Here is a 22,550-nt window from a genome sequence, read left to right on the forward strand (position 1 = left end):
GAGGCATGAGTTAGACAGGAAAGTTAATTGCCAGATTAGGCTTGGTTTCCCAACACTTCAGTTTTTAAGTACTACTCAGTGAAATTGGTTATTTTTATTTTGTGTTCGAGTCGAGTTTCATTGCTGTGAGATAGCATAATAATGCAAGCAGTGTTTTAATATTTTTGAACAGGCAGAATTGTGGTTACCTCAATCCGCCTGCCAGGACCCTCCCACTCCAGGCGGAACTAAACATGAATGCAGGAGGCTACGGAGCCGGCTTCGGTAAGAAAATCTACAGTTCATTGTTAAGGTGGTGAAAACACAATTCGACATATCAATGGCTGATAATTATTGTAAACCAGAAACTGAGACATTGACTGACTTTGAGAAAAATTGAATTGTTTTCATTTTAAGCAGGAAGTGTAAGCTAGCTCCTACGGCTTTTTGCTAACATTTTCAGGTAGCTTCAGTGATTGCTCACTAGTTCGACAGCTATTAACGAGCTTTGTGTGTCAGTGTTGAAGGCATTTAAGCTGTTTGGTTCATAGAACCTTGCTGTGGCTTCAGTTCTTAAAATAAACAGCTAGTTTGATATGAGAATCTCAATGCACAGCTCAGGGGATTGTCAATGAATCAGTACTGAAGTCAAAGCTGAGCTCTCATTGGTCGATGAAGCCACGCTGAAGTTTCCTATTGGTCAGAGGTCATGAAGCTTTTTGTTTACTAGCTTTAAACCCTCAAAACAAGCACCCTATCATCACCATCATGACAGCAAGATCAAAATGAAGTGACTGAATTTTGCTCCTGCGGTCCCACTCTTGTTCTTCGCGTTTTAGGTCTTAGGACCTTTGGCAGGGTTAACCTGAGAGGGCACCGAGTAAGGGGCAAGGATTTACTGTTGCAGAGGTTGTCGGTGCGTTTCCCTCTGCCCCATGCCATAACAATGTCAGGATGAAATACAGTAATGGAAAATAATATGGGTTAATAACGCTGCTTTGTGTTAAAACGCAAACATATAGAGGCGCTTCGTAAATCCTGGTGTTTCGGTTTAACTGGTGACCATTTTATCAGAGAACCTTACGCCAAATGCGTCAGTAGTTGTAGTAGTTACAGCAGACATAAGCGTCTGCTGTAACTACAATCTACAACGAGTGCGATACATTTATTAGGAATTTGTTGGTTCGAATCCCAGTCAGTGCAAGATCAGTATCCAGTGTGAGCCACTGGGCAAGGTCTTTAACTTCTAGAGCACCTTTCTTCCTGTCAGTTGCTTTGAATGAAATAGACTGCTTAATTATATACTAACATTGTAAATCGCAATTAATCACATGCTTTTTCAACCCTTTCAACAAACTTTGGTTAAATCACTGCAGCATCCTCCTGCAGCCACAGTGATCTAAAATCAGTCCACCACTGCTCTTTAATGTCTCATTTCTCTTTAAAAACGTACTTTATGCCTTAGCGTTAACCTGACGTGCCAGAAAGACTTGACAGATTGGCAAATCTAGCTGCAAGGTAACCTGAGTGTAACAACTCATTAAAATCTTAAAATTCAAAAACTCATAATGCATAAGAAACAAAGTGTTGCTGCAATAATCTACTTCAGGAAATCAAATTTGCATGTAGTATATACAAATGTTTTGTGTGTGGGTGTGTGTGGGTGTGTGTGTGTGTGTTTTACATTACAAACATCCATAATTTTGCTCTTATAAAAAATATCAGAATAAAGTGGCATTCGCCAGGGCTCATAAGATTTCAACATCTGATGTAACTGAATACCATTGAAGATGTCACTAATTAACATGGTCACCAGTTAAACTTGAACACCGGCCACACCCCACCCTTTTTCAATGACACTTGGTGCTTGTTAAACCCTTAAACTGGTGACACATAACCTTAATCATAGGTGGTGCATAATAACCTAAAACAACTAAAGATGCATAACCAACATGACAGTACTTACCTGTGAAGATTTTCCAACTTGATATTCATTTTATCAACAGAGAGGCCACCATTTAGTAGAAAACTGAATACAACCAACTAAGCCTGAGCAATTCATCAAAATATAGATTAAGCTGCAACACGTCCTGCTACAATTTTCAAACTGCAGAAGATGCAATATTTCTTTAAAATGAATTTCTGTCCTTTGGGGCTTTGTTCAGAGTGTTCAGGGCTAACAATGAGCCTCCTTAGGTGTGAGGCGTCTGAGGCAGCCACCTATACCTGATGGTACAGTTGTACACTTCACTTTCATACTGATATATTTACATAACTGTTCATATCAGTGGCATGTATTGACACAAGAAAGAAAAAACATAACATTTGTTATGGATATTGTATGATTCTGTACCAAACTTGTGGAACAAAACTTCAATAATTGATTGTTTTCTGATTTTAAATCAACTTGCTCTGGATGGTTTAATTTGACAATAGAACTTTGGAAATGATTATGTGAGATGATCTTACCAGCAGTACAATTCTATATTAATCTGTCTCTGTTCCTGTAATAATATGTAAGAAACTGATGCCTGAATCATCTACTGTAGCTTTGTGTGCCGCCTCCTTTCTTTTTGGATTAGTGCCCAAAGTCCATGTGTTACCCAGTATCCTTTTCAGTGTCAGTATGTAAACATGGCTGAGTTTGCTCTCCCTTCGTTTGCACGTAACACACAATTTTGCTCTGATAATCCTGCATACTCCGTAAACCAACCAACATCTGTCCTGCTTCCCTCTATTCTGAATTTAGACTTGAGGATGTGGCTTCTGTGCGTCCTGCTGCTGTCGCTGCTCTCTGCTGTGTGTAATGGCGCAGACTCCAAGGCTGTCACCACCACCCTGACAACCAAATGGGCAGATACTCCTCTGCTGCTGGAGGCCAGGTATGGTTCTATTTGTCTTAAGCAGATAATAGACAAATAATGTTCTAAAGGGTTATTATTGAGGCTGTGGTTTTAATTTAGTTAAAAACATCTCTTTTGCTGATGTGTCCTCAAGCAAGGCTATGACTACTTATATTCTTCTTATGCTGTCATAAAGAAACAAATTATTTAAGTCTTCCTCCATCCTCTTCTTCCTTAGTGAATTTCTGGCAGAGGAGAGTCAGGAGAAGTTCTGGGACTTTGTGGAGGCCAATCAGAACATAGAGGGAGAGCATGACGGTACAGTAAAGCTTCCTCTGCAACCAAACACCAGCTTTCACTTTCAGTCTCTTTGCAATGAGCAGCTGAATTTATGATGTTTGTGCAAGCCTCTTGGCAGCATTTGCAGTGTCAGTGTTTTGGCGAAACACTTATGCAAGCAATAACAGGATAGAACGGAGCTGCAGACTGTATTTTAGTTCTGTGCACTTGTGTCTCTGCTTGTATTAAAGCTGTTGAAACAGAGTTAATGAAGCTATGTTTAGCATTTGAACAGAGTGAGAGATACATATTTTAACAAAAAAAAAAGTATGCTCACTCATCTCTGTGTTCTCATTACCTCTCTGCAGACACAGATCAGGCCTACTATGACCTGATTATAAAGAAAGCCAGCGCCTTACTCAGCTCCGTCCAGGTGAACATGTTGAAGTTCGCCCTCTCCCTGAGAGCCTATTCTGCAACAGTGCACTCTTTCCAACAGGTACCTGAAGAATGACCTAATACATTTTTTCCACACATGTAAGGAGTGTCAGATTTTGAATGTACTGCTCTTTTTTTAGATTGCGTCCAATGAGCCGCCTCCCTCAGACTGCTCAGCATTTTTCAGCGTCCACGGCGAAAAGACGTGTGATGCAGGAGGTTTAGAAGCGCTGCTGAAAACAGCTCCTGAGAGGTAATAACAGATGCAGACAAGATGGGGATAACCCAGTAGAATAATCATTGATTTTAAAATAACCCTTTTCTGTCTTTCTTTCAGGCCAAAGCCATATCTTTTCAAAGGGGATCACAAGTACTTAGGATCGAATCCAGATGCTCCTGTTGTCATTCTGTATGCTGAGTTTGGGACGTCAGATTTCCAAAAGCTCCATGAAGTCGTATCATCAAAAGTCCATGAAGGCCTGGTGACATATGTGCTCCGACATTACCTGGCTGTAGGTGCTTCTCACACTTTTGTAACGCACAACAGTGTTAAAAATACTAAACAGTGGATGCATGTTGACGCAAAGAAATGGCAGAACTTTTGCACAGTAATGCAAACATTTGATTAGATGTTTTTACCACACATACCTGGTTATATTTCTATTTTTATCTGAGGATTTCAGGTACACTTAGGGGTGTAGTGCAGGGTATTAGCAGATATATAGAGTATACCAATTTATTTATCAGTCTCCATAGGGGGTAACCACTCTTCACTCCCCTCTAATGTCTTCAGAAGACAAGACCCTGCCATACTCTGGCTCTCACTGTCCTGTGTTTACTATTGCCTGTGCTGGTTGGTTAGAATGTCTGTAAAAGTTTTCTTACTATCTGAAGTCAAACCGCAGAAGTTAAGTGTCCATGTGCAAATACAAAAGGCCAATTTCTAGGTGTACTAAATGTGCAAGAACAATCCATTGCAAAGGTCCTTTGTAGGATGGGTCACTAAAAATGTGGGACATAAATTATGAGGATGCATACGTACTTAAGCAGGCACAAACACACCACTGGGTAAAATCCTGCTGTTTTTAAGCGTCACTTTGTATGATGAAATGGCATCTAGCCTTAAAATGCAGATCCTGCTTAACATTGACCCTATTCTTCCCATTTTCAAGCATGTAAGGTAGAAGAATCAATAGTGAAAAATGAAAAGCAATAATGACAAATTATTCATAATGCACCCTTCAAAAGTGGTTTTACATGGTGTCCCCCAGGTAGACGTTCAAATACAAGGGATAAAAATGATGATCATCAGGCCCCTGTAAGACCAAAAGGAGAGCTGTGTCCACATTCCCAGCACAAACTCAGAGACACTCCCGGCCTTCACCACGGCTGCCCTTGTCACTGATTTTGTTTCCAGTTTGGGGATCTCAGAATTTAATCTCTGCTGTTTGCAGATGATGTGGTTCTGTTGGCTTCCTCAGCTGGGGTCCTCCAGCAGCTGTTGAGGCAGTTTGCAGCTGAGTGTGAATTTGATAGTATGAGAATAAGCACCTCCAAGTCTTAGGTCATGGTTCTCTGCTGGAAAACAGTGGATTGCTTCCTCAGGGTGGGGAGTGAGTCTCTGCCCCAAGTGAAGGAGTTTAAGTATCACAGGGTCCTGTTCACGTGTGAGGGTAGAATGGACCGTGAGATTGACAGGCAGAGCCGTGCAGCATCAGCAGTACTGCAGACGTTGTGCCAGACTGCCGTGGAGAAGAGGGCTTTTGATTGGTAGAACTTTGTTCCATCCTTCACCTAAGGGTGTTAGCACTTGATGATGACCTAAAGAATGAGATTGGGGATGCAAGTGGTTTAAATGAGATTCCTCAGGAGGGTGTCACACATGACAAGTGTGTTAAAACTATAAAAATAACAGTTTCTCTGGCTTTGAAAATATTTGGGATAATCTAAGTATTCTACTTGAAACGTAAATAACATAGGCATTTTCAGATTTGAGTAACTGTAGACATCACGAAAAATCTTCATACTGTGCCTTTGAAAAAGGGCCCTACAATAAAAGAAAGTTTTCAGTCATGATTTAAAAGAGGACACAGACGTTGCTAATCTGAGAGTTACCACAATACTTAACAAACAAACAAAGCCTGCTCTGGGGCCCCTGCCTAGTTTGTCTCTCCTGGGCTACTGTAGAAAGTTGGCAGTTTTAAACAGTCTTGTAGATTAAAAAAAGCTCACTCCAAAGTAACTAAAGCACAACATGACTTACTTTTAAGTGATAATACACCAATTAAAATATACCAATAAAAATCAAACCCCTCAACTGCTGTCAGATCCTCATGAATGTGACAAACTGGATCTTTAAAGAGCAAGTCAGGGAAACAAATGCTCCCTTCTTTATCCTCTACTTCTATCATGACGTGTTGTCGTGCTGATTTTATTTAAAACACTCATGCTTTCAGTTATCCTTATAAAAATAAGTCAGCTTAACTCCTCTCTTCATTTTCACTTGAGATGAAAAGAGCTTCTGTCATTTATTTGTCAAGTTGAAGGAGGATAGCTTCTCCTCTCATATGCAAATACGATTATAGACAGGATTTTTTTTACTTGTAATTATGCTAAATTATTCTCGCCATCTGCCAGCTAGACTCAGAGTTCTGGGCACCAGAGAGGTTGTAACATTTAGACACTTTTTCTTATTACTCTAACACTTCTGAGCCAATCAGAGCACAGCTAGTGTCCTTAGCACTTAGCAAGCAACAGCTGGTTGTCTGTAGTTGAAAGTTGTTGATGTAGTCAGCAAGAAAGCCAATTAGGGTTATTTTTTTATTGCACAAAACAAAAGAAAAATGATGTGCCTTTTATAGCAAAAGGAGAAATGTGGGTGATATTTTTTCTGGTTGTTAGATGTGGGAGAATTGGACCATAAAGTCTGTCAGTGCAGCTGGAACAAAATGTTTTAGACAGCCTGATGGTAGTCATTGAGTTAAAGATGACATCCTATTTATTTCCCCCTTTCTCTCCAGAAACCGGGTGCAAAGAAAGTCTATCTGTCGGGGTACGGAGTGGAGCTAGCAATCAAGAGCCAGGAGTATAAGGCAAAGGATGACACTCAAGTTCAAGGTGCACAAACTCACGCACGCACAAGCACACACACTATCAATATGCACTTGCCCTCCTCGCTGTAATCCCAGAGGGGTCCTGATGTGAATAACAAGTTAATTGATCGTGGTTTCAGGCGCCGAGGTGAATGCTACAGTGATCGGGGAGAACGATCCAGTGGACGAGGTCCAGGGATTCCTTTTTGGCAAGCTGAAGTGAGTGACTTTGTGTCAGCCAATGATAAAAATTCAAAGCTTGGATTAGCTCCAGGAGCTGCACCACGCTCGCATCAGCCAAGCCTTTTTACTCGTTCTCTTTTTCTCTCCTGTTTATTCCTTCAAAGCACTGACCACAACCTTTTATCTCTGATCAAGTAACCCGAAAATAAACAAATCAATCTGTGTGTCCGACAACTCATTTTAACACAGGCGCTCATTCTTTCTTTTTTGTCGGTTACCAGGACCATCTATCCAGAGCTGAAAGAGCAGTTAAAGGAGCTGAGGAAACATTTGGTGGAGAGCACCAATGAAATGGCTCCTCTTAAAGTCTGGCAGATGCAAGGTAGGTCTCACATAAAGGGCCTCCTCTGTTTCAAGAGGTTATGTGGATACAGTCATGTAAGAAATGTATGTTTATGCATGAGGATTTTACATCAGATTCACCTTTTCTTACTCAACATACTGTTGAAATAAAGGCTGGTTATATGAACAGAACATACAGGAGGGCAAATAAAAGTAGCACAAAGGAGAATATATTCCACATTTGTTCAGTGCCCCAACTGTCAGGTCAAAGCAATTCAAGCTTCAAGCTTATTAAAGCACAAAAACTACACATGTCGACCAAGTGCTCTACAACCAAGAGAGGCAGCAAAGTGAGACAGGAGAACACCCGCATATGGACTAAAAGTGGTTAAAATCAGGTGTGAGTACATGGCAGTTTAGAATAATTCAGAGCAAAGCTAAATCTATAAAAAATGAATCAAAGTTGAAGGCCAAAATAAGAGACTGGCCTTTAGCAGTGACTTCAGCCATTGCAAAGGCCCAATCTCCTTGTTATTAATGATTTGATGTTGTAAATTTCAACCGCTGGTTAGTTGACCTGAGTGATTGATCTGGGGAGTGGTAGTGCATGAGGTCGACAGACAACGATGGTGCTAATCCACTTTAAAAACCTCCAAAACAATCAATAAAACCTTAAAATTGTAAATCTCAAAGGTAGCCGATGAAGGGAGGCTAGGATTGGTGATCTTTAAGTTATGAAGGAATGACTTGCTCTTTCAAAGGCACTTTTACGAACCTAAGATTTCCCTCAAATGTATTTCAGTCAGGACCACTTTGTCAAGCAACTCACAGTTTGCTGCTTTAAATATTTCTTTATTAGCAGTTATTAATTAGCACTTATTTATGTTTGGCGGTGTGGCTATTCTGAGATCCCTATGCCCTTCCTTGAGCCTACGTGGAAAGCATCAAGCAGGAATAGCACACGTTTCTGCTCTTCCTATGCTGATAAAGAAAGCATAAGGCAGGGAGAGAAGCAGCAAAACCCAGAGCAGAGAAGATATCAGTGACAACAGAATGACATTGATTAAATCAGAGGCAGAATGAAGGAGGAGCTGGGGTGAAGTAGTGTAACAAGACCAGCTTGCAGAGAGAGCGGCAGAGCATAGCCAGGCAAGAGCTATGTAAATATGGCAGCATGAGCGTGATTAGCCAATAGCGTGCTTAGAGCAAATCAGCTCATCGTCAGCTGATGAGGGCGTGAGATCAGCTGATCTCAACTATTGCAGTGCTCAACTCCGTGGCTTGCCTGAAATAAAAATTAGATAAAATTAGGGACAAAATATGGCAGACTCACCAAAGCCTGGAGAGTGTAAAATGACATAATTTGATTGGTCAAAACTTCACATAATGGTAATTTTAGGTCTTTGGTTGTATTCAAATATGAAATTTATGAGAATGAAAAGTGAAGAGTAGCCCAGTTGAATGTATTTGTAAAATTGCATATTTAATTATCTCTGGCCCTTTTGGGTCTTGTCACTGACAAGTATCACATATTACTGAGCAAACAAACACTAAGCTAATAAAAACTAAACCAAAATGAAGCATTTCTGCTGAATGAAAAATAAACTAAACGAACAAAACAGCAGTAAAAACTCATCAAAATTAAACTGAAATTGGAAACAAAAAGTGAAAATGAAATAAAAATAAAACTGATAAAAAATACTATTAGAGATGATAAAGCAGACCAGAGGTGTTGCTTTTCTTATCTGTTCAACATTTAGATAGATTTTAACGTAATAAAAACTAAACTGCCGAGTAAAGTACTTATCCACCCATCTATTTATTTTCCTCCTCTTGCCCTGGGGTGGATAGATTCTGTATTTCCTCTGCAGAGTTAAACAAATATTTAAATGACACAGTCTAATAAAAATATAATCTGTGAGGCCCTCTGAGCTTCCTCCAGAGCTAAACACTCCTGCAGCGTTCTTTTAACACCTGCAGGCTTTATTCCTGTCACTTAAATTGAGAGGAATTGATTTCATGATGCAGTAAATACACAGTCTGGAGTCAGCCTGAGGTCTGGATCCATTTAGTTTTAAAGTTCCTGTTGATGATAATCTATTGGCAGAACCCCCAGATCTTCATCCCCTTCAAAATGTTCTGAATTGATATTTAAACCAATAAGATCTGTAAGTCTTCCATGCACTGAGGTGCCTCTTTTACAGAGCTTTACAAACACTCAAAATGAAGTCAAAAGTCAATGCATATGATTTTTAGATTTCATTAAACCACCTCTGGTCGCTTTGCTTTTAGACATTCATAGACATCAGTGGTAGGTTCAGGGCTGCATGTGGCACCATGGCATGCTTAAAACGACTAAAGACATTCAGATATGTTTGCACAGCTCTATAGTCATGCAGCAGGTATTATTTATTATATCGGCATGCGTCTTCTCTGCTCTCTCCCTGCAGTGCAGCAGGTATGTAAAGATGGGCTCTCTTTCAAAGCAAAATCAAATTAGTGATTTGTAATTCAGCCTCTTTATGATTGCCCTGACTTTTCACACAGTTTAATGCTCTCTCAGGTGTATTTATATGGTTTCCCTCTTTACAGTGCATGAGTAATGTTTGTAAACAATCAAAGATGTGTCTTGTATTGACGCCTGTCTCACATAAAGGCAGGGTAATGTCAAATAAAAGTCCACACGGGAAAGCTTATGTTTCAAATAAAGTTTTACGTTAACTGTACCTGATTTTTTTTCCAAGCAGAAATGATTTTAAAGCATTAACTCACAATAATTCCCTGATACTCCAAAGACTGTGAACATAAACCAATCCCAGTGAGAGGAATTTGCATCGCTGCCATGTTGTCTGTTCGGATGTTTCATTAGTTTGATTTATTCTGCTGATGCATGGATCATAAAAACATGATCTGTAATTATAATTGGCGTCGGCTGCTTTAACAATGAGATCATTCCATCTGAGAATGAAACTTGCAGAGGAAAATTTATGTGTCTAGTTCTTTAATCAATGTTGGCGGTCGATCAGTGTCTTCTTGATACATCTGAGCCATAATGTGTTAAAGTTATGACATCATAGTCTGCTGCAGCATAAAAACATTATGGATTAGAGTTACATCATCTGTTTTACTACTTAACCAAGCACACTTTTTAAACTCCACAGCGTGTGCCTCTAAAATCAAATCGAATCCCTTTTACAGATACCAGAAACAACTTCCTTTAACTCTCTGTGTGCTGTTGCATACATTAAAGTCTCATTGCTGTAATAAGGCTTGGTCAGACATGAGCATGCAGCTGCTTTGCCTGAGCTGAACAAAGGATGTAAGGGGATGAGAGAGTTGGTTCAGCATGACTGTCAGTCTGTCATGTGGGCGTCGGTCTTTATCTTCAGGCCCACTGGGGCTCATTAGCTCGGCCTGTTTACAAAGAGAGGGAGACCTCCAGGGGCTAATAATCACACAGGCTACAACACCATTACTGAGATGTTCAGTGCACTGAAATAATCCTCACTACACCCTTCATCTCCTAGAAAGCAGAGGCTCTAAATGGTCTTACATGGTATCAGTACTTCTGAGGAATTTCTCCATGCAGTCACTCCTTTATATACACTCTAATCTATAGTCTTAATCCTGCCTTGAATCCTTGTGATGCCTCCAGATACTTTTAATTAAAGCCACAGATGTGCAGACAAGCATGTTAACATGGCATTATATGGTAATTAATACAATCATTAGTTTAACTGATGGCTTCTTTGGCCACACTAGGATTGTGGCTCCGGGGATCAGAATGTCAGACTGTTGATTCACCACTTGGCTCCAAAATAAAATGTCTCAACAACAATGAGATCGATCAGCAATAATTTTCTACAGATAGCCATGGTGCCGAGACAATGTATTATAATACTTCAGGGATTTTCTTATTCTTGCACAGACTTTAATGCTACCCTCAGGATGCATTATTATAACTCTGCATCTTATGGACTCATCAACTTTTAGATCTGCAAGAGAAAGTTCAAACCGCTCTGCAATTATTTAAACACAAAATAAATAAGATGGTTGGCTTATTTTTTTATTGAAAGATGCATGATTAACTTTACTAATAGTTCCAGTAACACTATGCTGTTCAAGAAACTCATTGTCTTTCATTCTTTTCAGTTTACAGTGCCTATAAAACGTATTCACCCTTTTGGATGTTTTACCCTTTTCTTAATTTTATAAATCAATCATGGCCAATTTGGATTTTTTTTGACTGAGAAATTACATAAAAATCCCCCATTAATGTCAAAGCGAAAACAGATATCTACAAAGTCATGTCAATTAAATAAAAATATATAATGTAAAATAAATGACTGCATGAATATTTCCCCCTTTCAAGCTGCAATCACAGCATTAAGTCAGTGGACAGGTCTCAATCAGATTGCACATCTGGACACTGCAATTTTACTCTATTCTTCTTTGCAAAACTGCTCAAGCTCTGTCAGGTTTCACAGGGAACTGCCCTTTTCAAGTCCAGCCACTAATTCTCTATTGGATTGAGGTCTGAGCTTTGACTCTGCCACTCCAGAACATTCCCCTTGTTGTCTTTAAACAATTTCTCTGTAGCATTTTCTGTATGCTTCAACTCATTGTCTTACTGTAAAATAAATCTTCTCCCAAGCCGTAGTTCTCTTGCAGACTGAATAAGATTGTCCTCCAAGATTTTTTTATTTTTGCTGCATTAATTTTACCTTCTACCTTTACAAGCCTTCCAGGGCCGGCTGCCAATAAGCATCCCCACAGCATGTTGCTGCCACCACCATGCCTCATAGTGGGGATGGTGTGTTTGCGGCCAAAAAGCTCTATTTTTCGTCTCATCAGACCAAAGAACTTTCTTCAGCTTGACCATGGAGTCTCCCACATGCCTTTTGGTGAACTCTGGTCCAGATTTAACCTGAGTTTTCTTCAACAGTGACTTTCTCTTTGCCACTCTCCCATAAAGCTTTGACTGATGAAGAACCCGGCCAACAGTTGTTGTAAGCAGAGTCTCCTATCTCAGCTGCTAAAGCTTGTAACTCCTTCAGTGTAGTCATAGGTATCTTGGTTGCCTCTCTCAGTAGTCTTGCACGCTCACTCAGTTTGTAAGGACGGCCTGATCTAGTTAGATTTACACGTGCCATATTCCTTCCATTTCTTGATGATGGACTTTACTGGGGAATTTTCAGAGCTCTGGAAAGGTTTCTGTATCCATCCCCTGACTTATACTTTTCAAAAACCTTTTCTCTGAGTTGCTAGAAGTGTTCTTTTGTCTTGATGGTGTAATGGTAGCCAGGAATACTGATTAACCAGTGACAGGACCTTCCAGACACAGGTGTCTTTATACTACAATCACTTGAGATACATTCACTGCACTGAGGTGATCCACATTTCACTAATTGTGAGACTACTAGCGCACACTGGCTGGACGTCTGTTGAATTAGGTTAGTCACTTTAAAGCAGGTGAATATTTATGCAGTCACTTACATTACATTATATGTATTGCATAAGAGTAAACCATCCGAGGGGGGAAACTTTTTATAGACACTTCATTGATTCAGATTCATTTTATAGAAACCTTCTATTTCTGAGGTCATTATTTCTGATATCCCATATTTTGCTCTTTCTGCCTTCCTACCAATCCACCCTCTTCTTTCTTGCAGATCTAAGTTTCCAGACGGCAGCTCGCATCCTTGCTGCTCCTGCAGCAGAAGCCCTCAACGTCATGAAAGACCTTAGTCAGAACTTCCCAACAAAAGCCAGGTAAAGAAGAAACAGATTAACAGTAAGAAGCTTTGGCTTACATAAATGCTTAGAAGTAAACAGTTTTCAGCTTACATCAGGCCCTTTTTCCTCACAGGTCCATCACTAAAACTGTGGTCAACTCCGATGTACGCAGAGAGATCGGCGAGAACCAAAAGGTACATTTCAGTTCATGCATTCATCTCTTAGTTTATCATTTATGAGACTTCTTTTGGTGTCCAGCTATTATATTTCAGTCCGTTATCTACATCGCTTATCTGGTCCAGGATCATGGGGTGCTGGAGCAGATTCCAGCTTCATTGGGTGAAATGATATGAAATAAGCCAGTGCTGCCCTTAGTGCCGATTTAAGTTTAAAATCAACAAAATAGTTTGTCGGCCCTCTCTTAGTACTTTCTGTCCACCCTGAGGTGAAAGAAGAGAAACTAATCTTTTCCTGCTGAGATGCATTTTGCATTATAATGTGTCTCAAATATAGTGTTTAGTAACTATACAAAGAAGTAATTTTATCAAACAGCTGGACAATAAAGTTTTAAAAGACAAAACTCAACTACAGTTTAGATTAGATCTGTTGGGAACAATTTTCACTTCAAGTTTAATTTATACTTTCTTCATGTGAGAGATTACAGCAGCAGGATTGCATCGTGATTAACTAAATTTTAGTAAGTAGTACACACATATACTTCTGTTTTTATAGTGTATTTATCACAGTCTGTCTGAGAGCCACCCTCAGCTGGATTTAGCACTCGATGTCAGCAATTCTAATAGCTTCTTAAAAATAACCAAAGAAAGAGTACACATGAATGTAGCCAGGACTTTTCTTCTTCCTTTTTTGTGGTTATTGTTAGGTTTTTTTTTGTTTGTTTTTTTGCATTATTTCAAAAGATGCTCATACATCAGAATCTCGGTGTTATTACAGCACCATCAAAAAAAAAATTACACTTTGCTATAACACTTATGAAAATGCTCATTTAAGATAAAGACAAAAGCACATTAGTATGACAGAAAAGAACTGTTAAATTAAATACATTGGCTAAATATAAAAAGCACACAACACAGTAGATAAAAGCCAACTTTTACAGGGTTTCTGTGGATCCTCAAATCAGATTTTAAAAATCTGAGGCAATAGAATGTCCAAAGAGGTCTTAAACTATAGATGGTGCCCTGACTGAGACTTTCTCAGAGTCCAGGATCTTTCCGAGTCTGGTTCTACGGAGGCAAGGCAAGAGTCCTCCCTTATAACTGTTAAACACACGTTAGAAACAGGCTAGCAAGTGTGCGTGATTATGTCACTGGAATGGTCACGCCAAAATACCTGACGTCCCATGGCAGGGATTTAAAATGAAGCCGTTGTACAAACTTTACCCAGCGCTGTCTAATGTGCGATCATATAATCTTAAAATGTGTAACATATTCATCATCATATTCTGTGGCGCTGCTTTTACCTGTTCAGGTTTATCTTGAAGCCGTAAAATAATTATGATAACATATTTACAGTGGAAACAGGACGTTTAAAAGTGTATTAAGACCTGGTTTCCTCCTGGTATTGTGCTATCATTTTAAAGAGAAGGAAAAAAGTCTGCATTGGATTGTGGGTAATTCTTGCAAGTGGAGGATACATATGTGCATCCTCCAAACTTCTGTATTTGAATTTTGAGGATCATCAACATTTGAACAGTCCACTGACAGCAATCACACCAGGGCTGTTTGGTCTGCTTTAAACAAACTCTGGTCCGTTCTCTCCGATAGTACGGTTAGATAGACCAAACAAGTGGACTCTGGTCTGCTTAAGAACGGGGTCTCGGTTTGCTTCCAAACAAACACTGGTGCGGTCTGTTTGAGGTGTAAAAGCAAAGCAGACCAACCTGTGATCCCAAGGCAGGAAGTGGCATAAGGTGTAATGATTTACAGATTAATAAATGTGATTTAATACACTTAAATAAACTCAAATACATGCCAGTACTTCATTGCCATCTCATTGTCTGTCAGTTAGAGGGTAAATTTGTGGAGTTCTTCTTCTGAAAATATTAAAACATGCAGTGCATTGGTAAGGCTCAAAAGAGTATAAGAATTAATTGGTTTTAAAATACACCATGGAAAATGTAAGTTAATATGTATATGTTTTTATGCATAAAGTACTGTGCATAAGTTTTAGGCGTGTTTGGGATGAAATTTGAGGCTGAAGTAAGGCGTGTAATAGCGAGTACACCAACCTGAGGGCCCCATTGGGTGGGAAGGAAGATTGACACAACCCTAGGTCATGCTCTGGATGTCTTTGTACATTACCAAGGGCATGGAAAAATAATCTGATGAAAACAAAACAAAACCGCAGCTTTAGGGTGGAGTTGTGGGTAGATGTAGTGCTTGAACACAGCCTAGGGTACTGTTAGGGCAGTTAGGAGGGTTGCCACAACCCCCTGGTTTGTCGTGTGTATGTTCTCAGCACCTGAAAACAGTTGGTGGTTGCTGGGCGTATTACCAGGGGTGCAAAGGCCCGGACAAAAAAAATGCTGTTAAGCTCGACCTTGGCTGCTGAGCGACGCATGTACATGTCAGATGTGTCGACACTGACTCTGGCCGCCCTCCCTCCTCTCTTCAGCCCAGGGTTGTGGAACATCAGGACCTGAGAAGCGCTCTACATGCCTAAAACTTCTGCACAGTACTGTATATTTCTAGTGAATGTTAACAACAACAATGCATCAGCGTTGTTCTTGCTGTACACTTATTTCTTTGATGATTATGTTTTTTCTTAAATAAAAGGGAGAGGTTTTAATGAGCTTTGGCTTCTGCCTAAACCTTTTCGGTTGGCTTGGAAACTTAGAAATTTCACTTTGATCTTGTAAATTTTTTTTGTTTGTTTCAAGTGAACCAAAATAAATTTCTTTCATTCATTCATTCATATTATTTTACACTTTCCTTGGATGTAAAACTGGCTATTTTGGATTTCTTCATCCTCTCTTATATCTCTGTCTGTTCTTAATCAGCATGCTGGTGGTTTTCCCTCTTTGCTGACTGCATTATTAAGCGGTCAGGGCTAATTTAAGTTTAGCTGTTTACCGCTCTAATCCAATAAAAGTGGAAAATAAAGAAAAACAGATTGTCTTATTACACAAACCACAAACCCTCCTCAGCCTCTTAGCCGTCTTTGGGGAAATATCTGAAAATGAGAACTCCTCTTCTCGGTTCGGTTTTGTTCCCTCACCTTTTATTACGTGATAAACTGTAAACATCATCTGACTTGAAAAGCGTTCAGTGTCTCACGACATGTTTTGGCTTTGCTCTGCTAATAGAAGAGCTAATCATACCTTTTTTCTTGTCAAGTATTTTTTGTCTCCTCCTCCTCCTCCTCAAGCTGTGCTCACATTATCTCGGTGTGCAGACAGGAGTTTGGGTGGGTGGCGGGGGGTGAGCGGCAAACATCCTAATTACTGAATCGGTGATTCATTCGGCGGGCGCGCTGAGTCCTGCAGCGAGAAATGATTATTGATTGAAGTAGTTTGGACACATGCACTTGCACACAGACATCTCTCTCCATTTCTCACACACACAATTTAAGTAGGATGAACAATATTTGTGTTAATCATGTCTTGTTGTAATTGCAGTGTCTGTAGTTTGATTAATCTGATGTCTTTGTCTCTCTGTAATGAGATTTGACGGCACCAGAACGACTTTGAGCGTTTCTTTTGCCTGTACAGACACTCTCACAACTTCTCACAGCGGTGCCGCACACACCCTTTCTCTTATAATTAGATTTGTGTTGTTGGGGGTTTGATTGCTCTAAACAGACTGATTTTAAACAGAGCTGTCACTACTCGTTTGGGGCTGAAGACAAGTCTCGTTACGTCTATGTGTTGACTGTTGCCTCTAGTTCTGCAGTCTAATTGACTTCAAGATGACCGGATTTGACGTTATGTGCAACACAATGTCGCGATCTGCTCGACTGAGGAGTGTTTAGGGTTTGATGTGAGGATGTTTAGTCATGCTGATGTTTCTCTTCACAGTTTTTTAAAGGGACTCTTGGCCTGCAGCCTGGAGATTCAGCTCTGTTCATCAACGGCCTGCATATAGATCTGGACACGCAGGACATCTTCAGGTACATGCAATCATTAAATCATACTTTGATTAACAAACATTTTAACACCTTTATATCACGACATCCAGTCTGGATGGGATCTGTCTGGTAAAAGTTTGAAAGTATTGTTTCACAGCTTCCTCTGTGTAGTCTATATATTTTTTAATGTGTGCACACACTCCACAAAATAGATAAACTGTAAATACTCACATTCACCTGTCACCTGTCACTTCATTAGGTACACCTATTCAACTGCTCTTTCATGCAAATATCATATCAGCTGATTACGTGGCAGCAAGCAGTGCATTTAGGCGTGCAGACATGGTCAAAACGATCTGCAGAAGTTCAAACTGAGCATCAGAATGGAATGAAAGGAAGGTGATTTGAACCTGACATGGTTGTTGGTGCCAGAAGGGGCTGGTCTGACAATTTCACAAACTATTCATCTACAGGGATTTTCATGTTTAACCATCTTTAGGGTTTATAAATAATGGTTCCAAAAGGAGAAAGTATCCAGTGAGCAGAAGCTCTCTGGTAACTTGACACATCAGTTACACTGCTTCATTTCATTTATGTGATTCACACCATGATCACATAGTATGGAGCACAAAAAGAATATACCATACTAATAAAAAAAAAAAAAGATAGCACAGATGGCTGAAATACAACAAGTATAACTTAAATAATGGGAGAGCATTTTTTTAAAGAGCACCTGAGTTACAAATGACCTTTGGCTTGTCTGATTGCAACAGCAACATTAATGTGAACATAGAAGGACAGTTTATGCAAGGCTGCAATGCAAGGAAATGCATTTTTTTTAGGGATGAAAAAAAAAGATAAACTACCTGTAGCCACTGGGGAGAGGCTAGTATTGTCCGGTTTTTCACTATCATGCAGCTTGGAATATGTGTTTACTGGAATTACAGCAATAAAACAGGACTAATATTGCATATCTAGAAATAATTCAGAAACTGGCAAACCAGGAAACAGCCATCAATGAACGGGCTAAGCTAAGCTAACTTGCTTGGCTATTCATATGTTGTTTATACATTAAACAACCAGTTTTTTATCAAGCATCCCTTCCAACTGTTCACTTAAATAAATCGAAAACTACCAAAAAGATCTTAAAACACTTCACATCTACTGATAAATCCTGATGTATTTAATACCAAAGTTGTTACCATAATATCAAGTTGATAAATATGACCTGTCTTGGCCTCGTATCTAGTTAGCAACTTGGTAATCTAGCACATTGCCATATGTTCTCTCTGAAATCTATCACAAAAATTCAGTTTTTTTCAACGTACTTGTGGCTTGTTCTGGACAAAAAAAAATGACAGAGGGGAGGAGTTTTGCAGGCAGGTTGGACAACATGGAGATTCCTATAGGAATGAATGAACTTCCAATGATTGAGCTCTGTAACCATAGGTATGTGGAAACGAACGGTAAATAAAACTTAATTATATACAGTACTATGCACAACTTTGAGGCTAATTGGGCCAAAAATTGGGGCTGAAATAAGGCCTGTAATGGTGAGTAAACCCAATTTAGGGCACCAATGGGCAAAAGGGAGGATCGACACAACCCCTGTTGTGCTCTGGATGTCCTTGTATATTACCAGAGACATAATCTAAAATAACCTGGCTGTACTGACTAAGGATGTTCCAAGGGCCTGAAAAACCACAAGCAGTCTCTGATCCTATCACCAGGAGTGAAAAGGCACGGACAAAAGAAATGCTGTTGAGCTTAACCTTGGCTGCCGAGCAACACGTGGCTGTACCTTTCTCTAAAAATTATTATGCTCACATTCTAACACTCAAACAAGAGATGGTACTCATCACCTGGACAGCCATCATTACAGAGGGTATAAATGGTTTGGTCTCTGTCCAGCCCTTCAAATCCCAATTTCCCAAAAAAACATCCTCCCCATGGAGGATGATGGGTCAATTTTTGTGACATTCATAATGGGCCAATCAGAGGGACAAGACATATGATGTAGGTGGTCATGTGCAGTCCCTGATAGTAAACTGTAAAATCTGTACTCAACATGCAGCCACTAACGTTAATGACTCTCAGTGGAGCCAGTTGGTGGATCAAACTCTTGCTGGAGCTGATCAGAAGAGGAGCAGAAACATCTCTTTCACCAAGAAAAGCTTTCAGTGGGGTTCTTTGTTCTTCTTGTAATAAAGAAATGTTTAGTTGTGATAAAACTGCCACTATGACTACATCCAAGATAACTGCTGCTCACCATTGTTTAATGGCCTGCAGTACAACTAAACCCTGCCCATCATGACCGCCTCATCGTCCTTAAATGACACTGATCAGTCCGGTCATTCTCAGATGTTTCACGTTAAAGCTTTGCATAATGGACAGACACTGGCCAATCTATCACCTTTGTGAAGTTAGTTCTCTAGGCCAACATGCCTTGTTGACGGCAGCGGCCAGAGGAGGATGACCAGATTCGTTTGAGCTGCTAGAAAGATAACAATTACTCAAGTATAATTCAGGTATGCAGCAGAACATCTCTGAATGCATGTCTCAGAGTAGAAGCAGATGGTTTACAGCAGCTGAAGACTACACTGGGTGTCACTTCCTGTCAGCTAAGAACAGGAAACTCAGGCTACAATTCACAGTTTCACCAAAATGGGACAGTCAAATGGTAGAGTGCGCCAACAACCATGGCATGGTTTCAAATCACCTCTCCTCCCTGTTGTGATGCTTAAACAACCAGATAAAGGTGTTTGTTACTACATTTGGAGTGCCAATAAACATCTGGAGTCTGCAAATGAATGAAACTTTTTTAAATCTGCATGGCACAGAAGGTTTAATAAAGATGTAAAAAGGCTGATTATGTTGAAGAAAATCACAAGGAATTGTTTCAAACAAACAGTAATTTTAAATTTGCTCAGTTTTATAATTCAGTCTCTAAAAAGCAAAATATCCTGAGGTCCTGGTTTTTGATTGACACTTAAAAATCCAAAGACTTTCAAAATGAAAATATAGAAAAGGTAGCAAACCCTCCTATCTATAAAGCTGTAAAGGGTTACTTTCTTTATTATTTCCTTTAATTAAAGAAACGTCTGACTGCTGCTGCTTTTGAGAATAATCTGCTTTGTTAGTTCTGAGATTGAAGACAAAAATGAAACAGATGTACTGTAGATAGATATTTCTTTGATTCTACATTGATATACATTATTTAGACTGTTGTTTCCCCTGTCAACACAACGATATATTTAATTCACTTTCTTATATGATTATAAAAAAACACCATCCTCATGTTCCCGGGCAGTATTTGATTGAACTTTACATCTGAAAACAACATGATTGACTGTAATTACAGCCCTACTGCCTCCATGATTGTTGCTAATGATTTTTTCCTTAAGGTTTGCACGTCTGTATTCAGATAGTATTTTAAGAATCAGATTTGCAGCCTTTTCTTTTAATGCTTGTTTTTTGAAATGATTCCATGTTCATTATGAGCTCCAGCCTTGTTTATTTCCATGAGGGATGGATATAATGAGCCCTAGTAATAATTTTCTCTCTCACATCATCAGATGTAGGAGTAATTATGGTGTTTATCTCAATGGCACAGGCTGTTTTATCATTAAGGAAAAGAAGACAGTTGCCTATTGCCTCAGGCTTCAAGAGACCTAAAGATATAGTCTATATAGGCATGCATCAAATATGAAGTATACACCTTGATTAAATTTCAGTGTTTTTTTAATGTCAATAAGGAGCAAAGAATGATTAAAATGCCCAATAAAGACTTTTATTGACTCGGAAAGATCGATAAAGAAGGGAGATCTAACAGCAAGGTCCAAGCCCCCAAAGAGCCCTAAATGTCTTTATATCACAAATTATAGTTGGGTTGATCTCTGACATATTGACACAATGAATTAGTGGATTACTGTGAGGTACAATGGCTCTATATCAAGCAAAAATATTATTTGGGGATGCACAGTATTATTGTTATGATATCAGCAGATCTTAGCTCAAATAGTGAATTGTACTGGCAGGTATGAAAATTTCTGCTGATATTTTCAACTGATATTTTGGCTATAAAAATCAGCTTACAAATAAGTTAGTGTAGTTTTAGTCTGGACCAACAGACCTACGTCAGCTGAAGTCTCTTTCTTTATTTGCCATCATTCCTTACTCTTTAAAGCCTGTTTTAAGGACCGAAATCTGTTCTTTTTTCATCCTCAAACTGTTTTAAGGACTAAAGTTTTGGTCGGAACTACATTTAAATATCAGTATTAGTACCGGCTGAAATTACGGGAGAAATCCAGTAATGTGCATCCCTTATATTATTTGCTTTGTAAACTGAAATGAGATTTTATAAGCATTTTTGTTCTCTAGTCATGATTGCGTTTTACAAAACATTACCCTTTGCGTGCAGGTCCCAAATTACTAAAACTACTCCTGCTTTGTGGCCATATTTCCTCCTAAATAATCACACTGTGGATTGCCACATGTTGACTTCTGTACTTCTTCCTGTGCAGCGTGTTTGAGGTGCTGCGCAGTGAGGCGAGGGTGATGGAGGGTCTTCGCTCTCTGCAAATCGAGACCCCGTTTATCCACGACATCCTGAAGCTCAACGTCCAGCCCTCTGACTCCGACTACGCTGTCGACATTCGCAGCTCTGCCATCAATGTAAGACGCTGATAGTTCACACATTTATAAAGACTGATACAGAAGATTTCCATTAGTAGATTAGAATAAATTATGCATATTGTGTTTATCACTTTTTTTCGTTTTGTAGCTCTTTGAAGTGTGGCTCCCTATTATTACTTTATAAACTTTGAACACATCCTGATTAATTTTGGATCTTGTTTTACTGAATTTATCTTAATATGGCTAAGAGTAAAATTGCCATTTCCATAAACTAACACCTTTGTTTCGAAGGCTTACAATTTCTCTGTTCCTTGAATCTAAACTAATAAAATGTCCTCTTCATTTAAAAAAGGTTTAGTAGGCAATAAAATAATATTACTTGCTGCATCCTGGTTCTCAGCCACCAGCAGTAAAGTACAATTTGTGAAATGTAATTTTCTTATTGGCACTAGTCTTCTACCAGGCTCAGCATTCCTTGTTCAAACATTTCCTTTTTCATTTTTAGTGGATTAACAACTTGGAGACGGACCACAGGTACAGTGCATGGCCGTACAACGTGCAGGAGCTGCTCAGGCCCACCTTCCCAGGAGTCATCAGGCAGATCCGCAAGAACTTCCACAACCTGGTTCGTCCATTTCTGATTAATCACCGCCTGCAGAATCTAAATGTCTCTGCACTCCTGTGGAAAACACCAGTGTGTGTGTGCTTGTGTGTGTGTTACAGGTGATCATTCTGGACCCAACTCAGGAGAACGCTGTGGAGCTGCTCAGCGTTGCAGAGATGTTTTATTCTAACAACATCCCACTCAGGTTAGTCTTTGTGTCACCAGGGAGATGGTGGACTGAAACTAAACAAGGATTCTTCTACCTATTTTTAGTATAGACGTGCACATTATATTTTTGTCCTAATCAGTGTGCGTTACATCACATCTTTATAA

At 39.5% G+C, this 22,550-nt stretch overlaps 1 protein-coding gene across 2 annotated transcripts in view; it reads left to right on the plus strand.

The window, feature by feature from the left end:
• Positions 1-204: 204 nt before the first annotated feature.
• uggt1 (UDP-glucose glycoprotein glucosyltransferase 1) overlaps positions 205-22,550 on the plus strand; it is a 55,318-nt gene continuing 32,972 nt past the window's right edge. For both annotated transcript variants that reach the window (XM_041812710.1, XM_041812711.1), the window contains exons 1-15: positions 205-264; positions 2,729-2,861; positions 3,061-3,140; positions 3,470-3,600; positions 3,680-3,792; positions 3,877-4,051; positions 6,560-6,656; positions 6,772-6,850; positions 7,096-7,196; positions 12,829-12,928; positions 13,026-13,086; positions 16,929-17,020; positions 21,502-21,652; positions 22,119-22,238; positions 22,337-22,422. In XM_041812710.1, coding sequence (XP_041668644.1) covers positions 234-264; positions 2,729-2,861; positions 3,061-3,140; positions 3,470-3,600; positions 3,680-3,792; positions 3,877-4,051; positions 6,560-6,656; positions 6,772-6,850; positions 7,096-7,196; positions 12,829-12,928; positions 13,026-13,086; positions 16,929-17,020; positions 21,502-21,652; positions 22,119-22,238; positions 22,337-22,422 — 1,550 coding nt within the window. In that variant the 5' untranslated portion in view covers positions 205-233. The remainder of the gene's footprint in view (positions 265-2,728; positions 2,862-3,060; positions 3,141-3,469; positions 3,601-3,679; positions 3,793-3,876; positions 4,052-6,559; positions 6,657-6,771; positions 6,851-7,095; positions 7,197-12,828; positions 12,929-13,025; positions 13,087-16,928; positions 17,021-21,501; positions 21,653-22,118; positions 22,239-22,336; positions 22,423-22,550) is intronic.

This window comes from Cheilinus undulatus, linkage group 18 (genome assembly GCF_018320785.1).
Source record: "Cheilinus undulatus linkage group 18, ASM1832078v1, whole genome shotgun sequence".
Taxonomy (NCBI): Eukaryota; Metazoa; Chordata; class Actinopteri; order Labriformes; family Labridae; genus Cheilinus; species Cheilinus undulatus.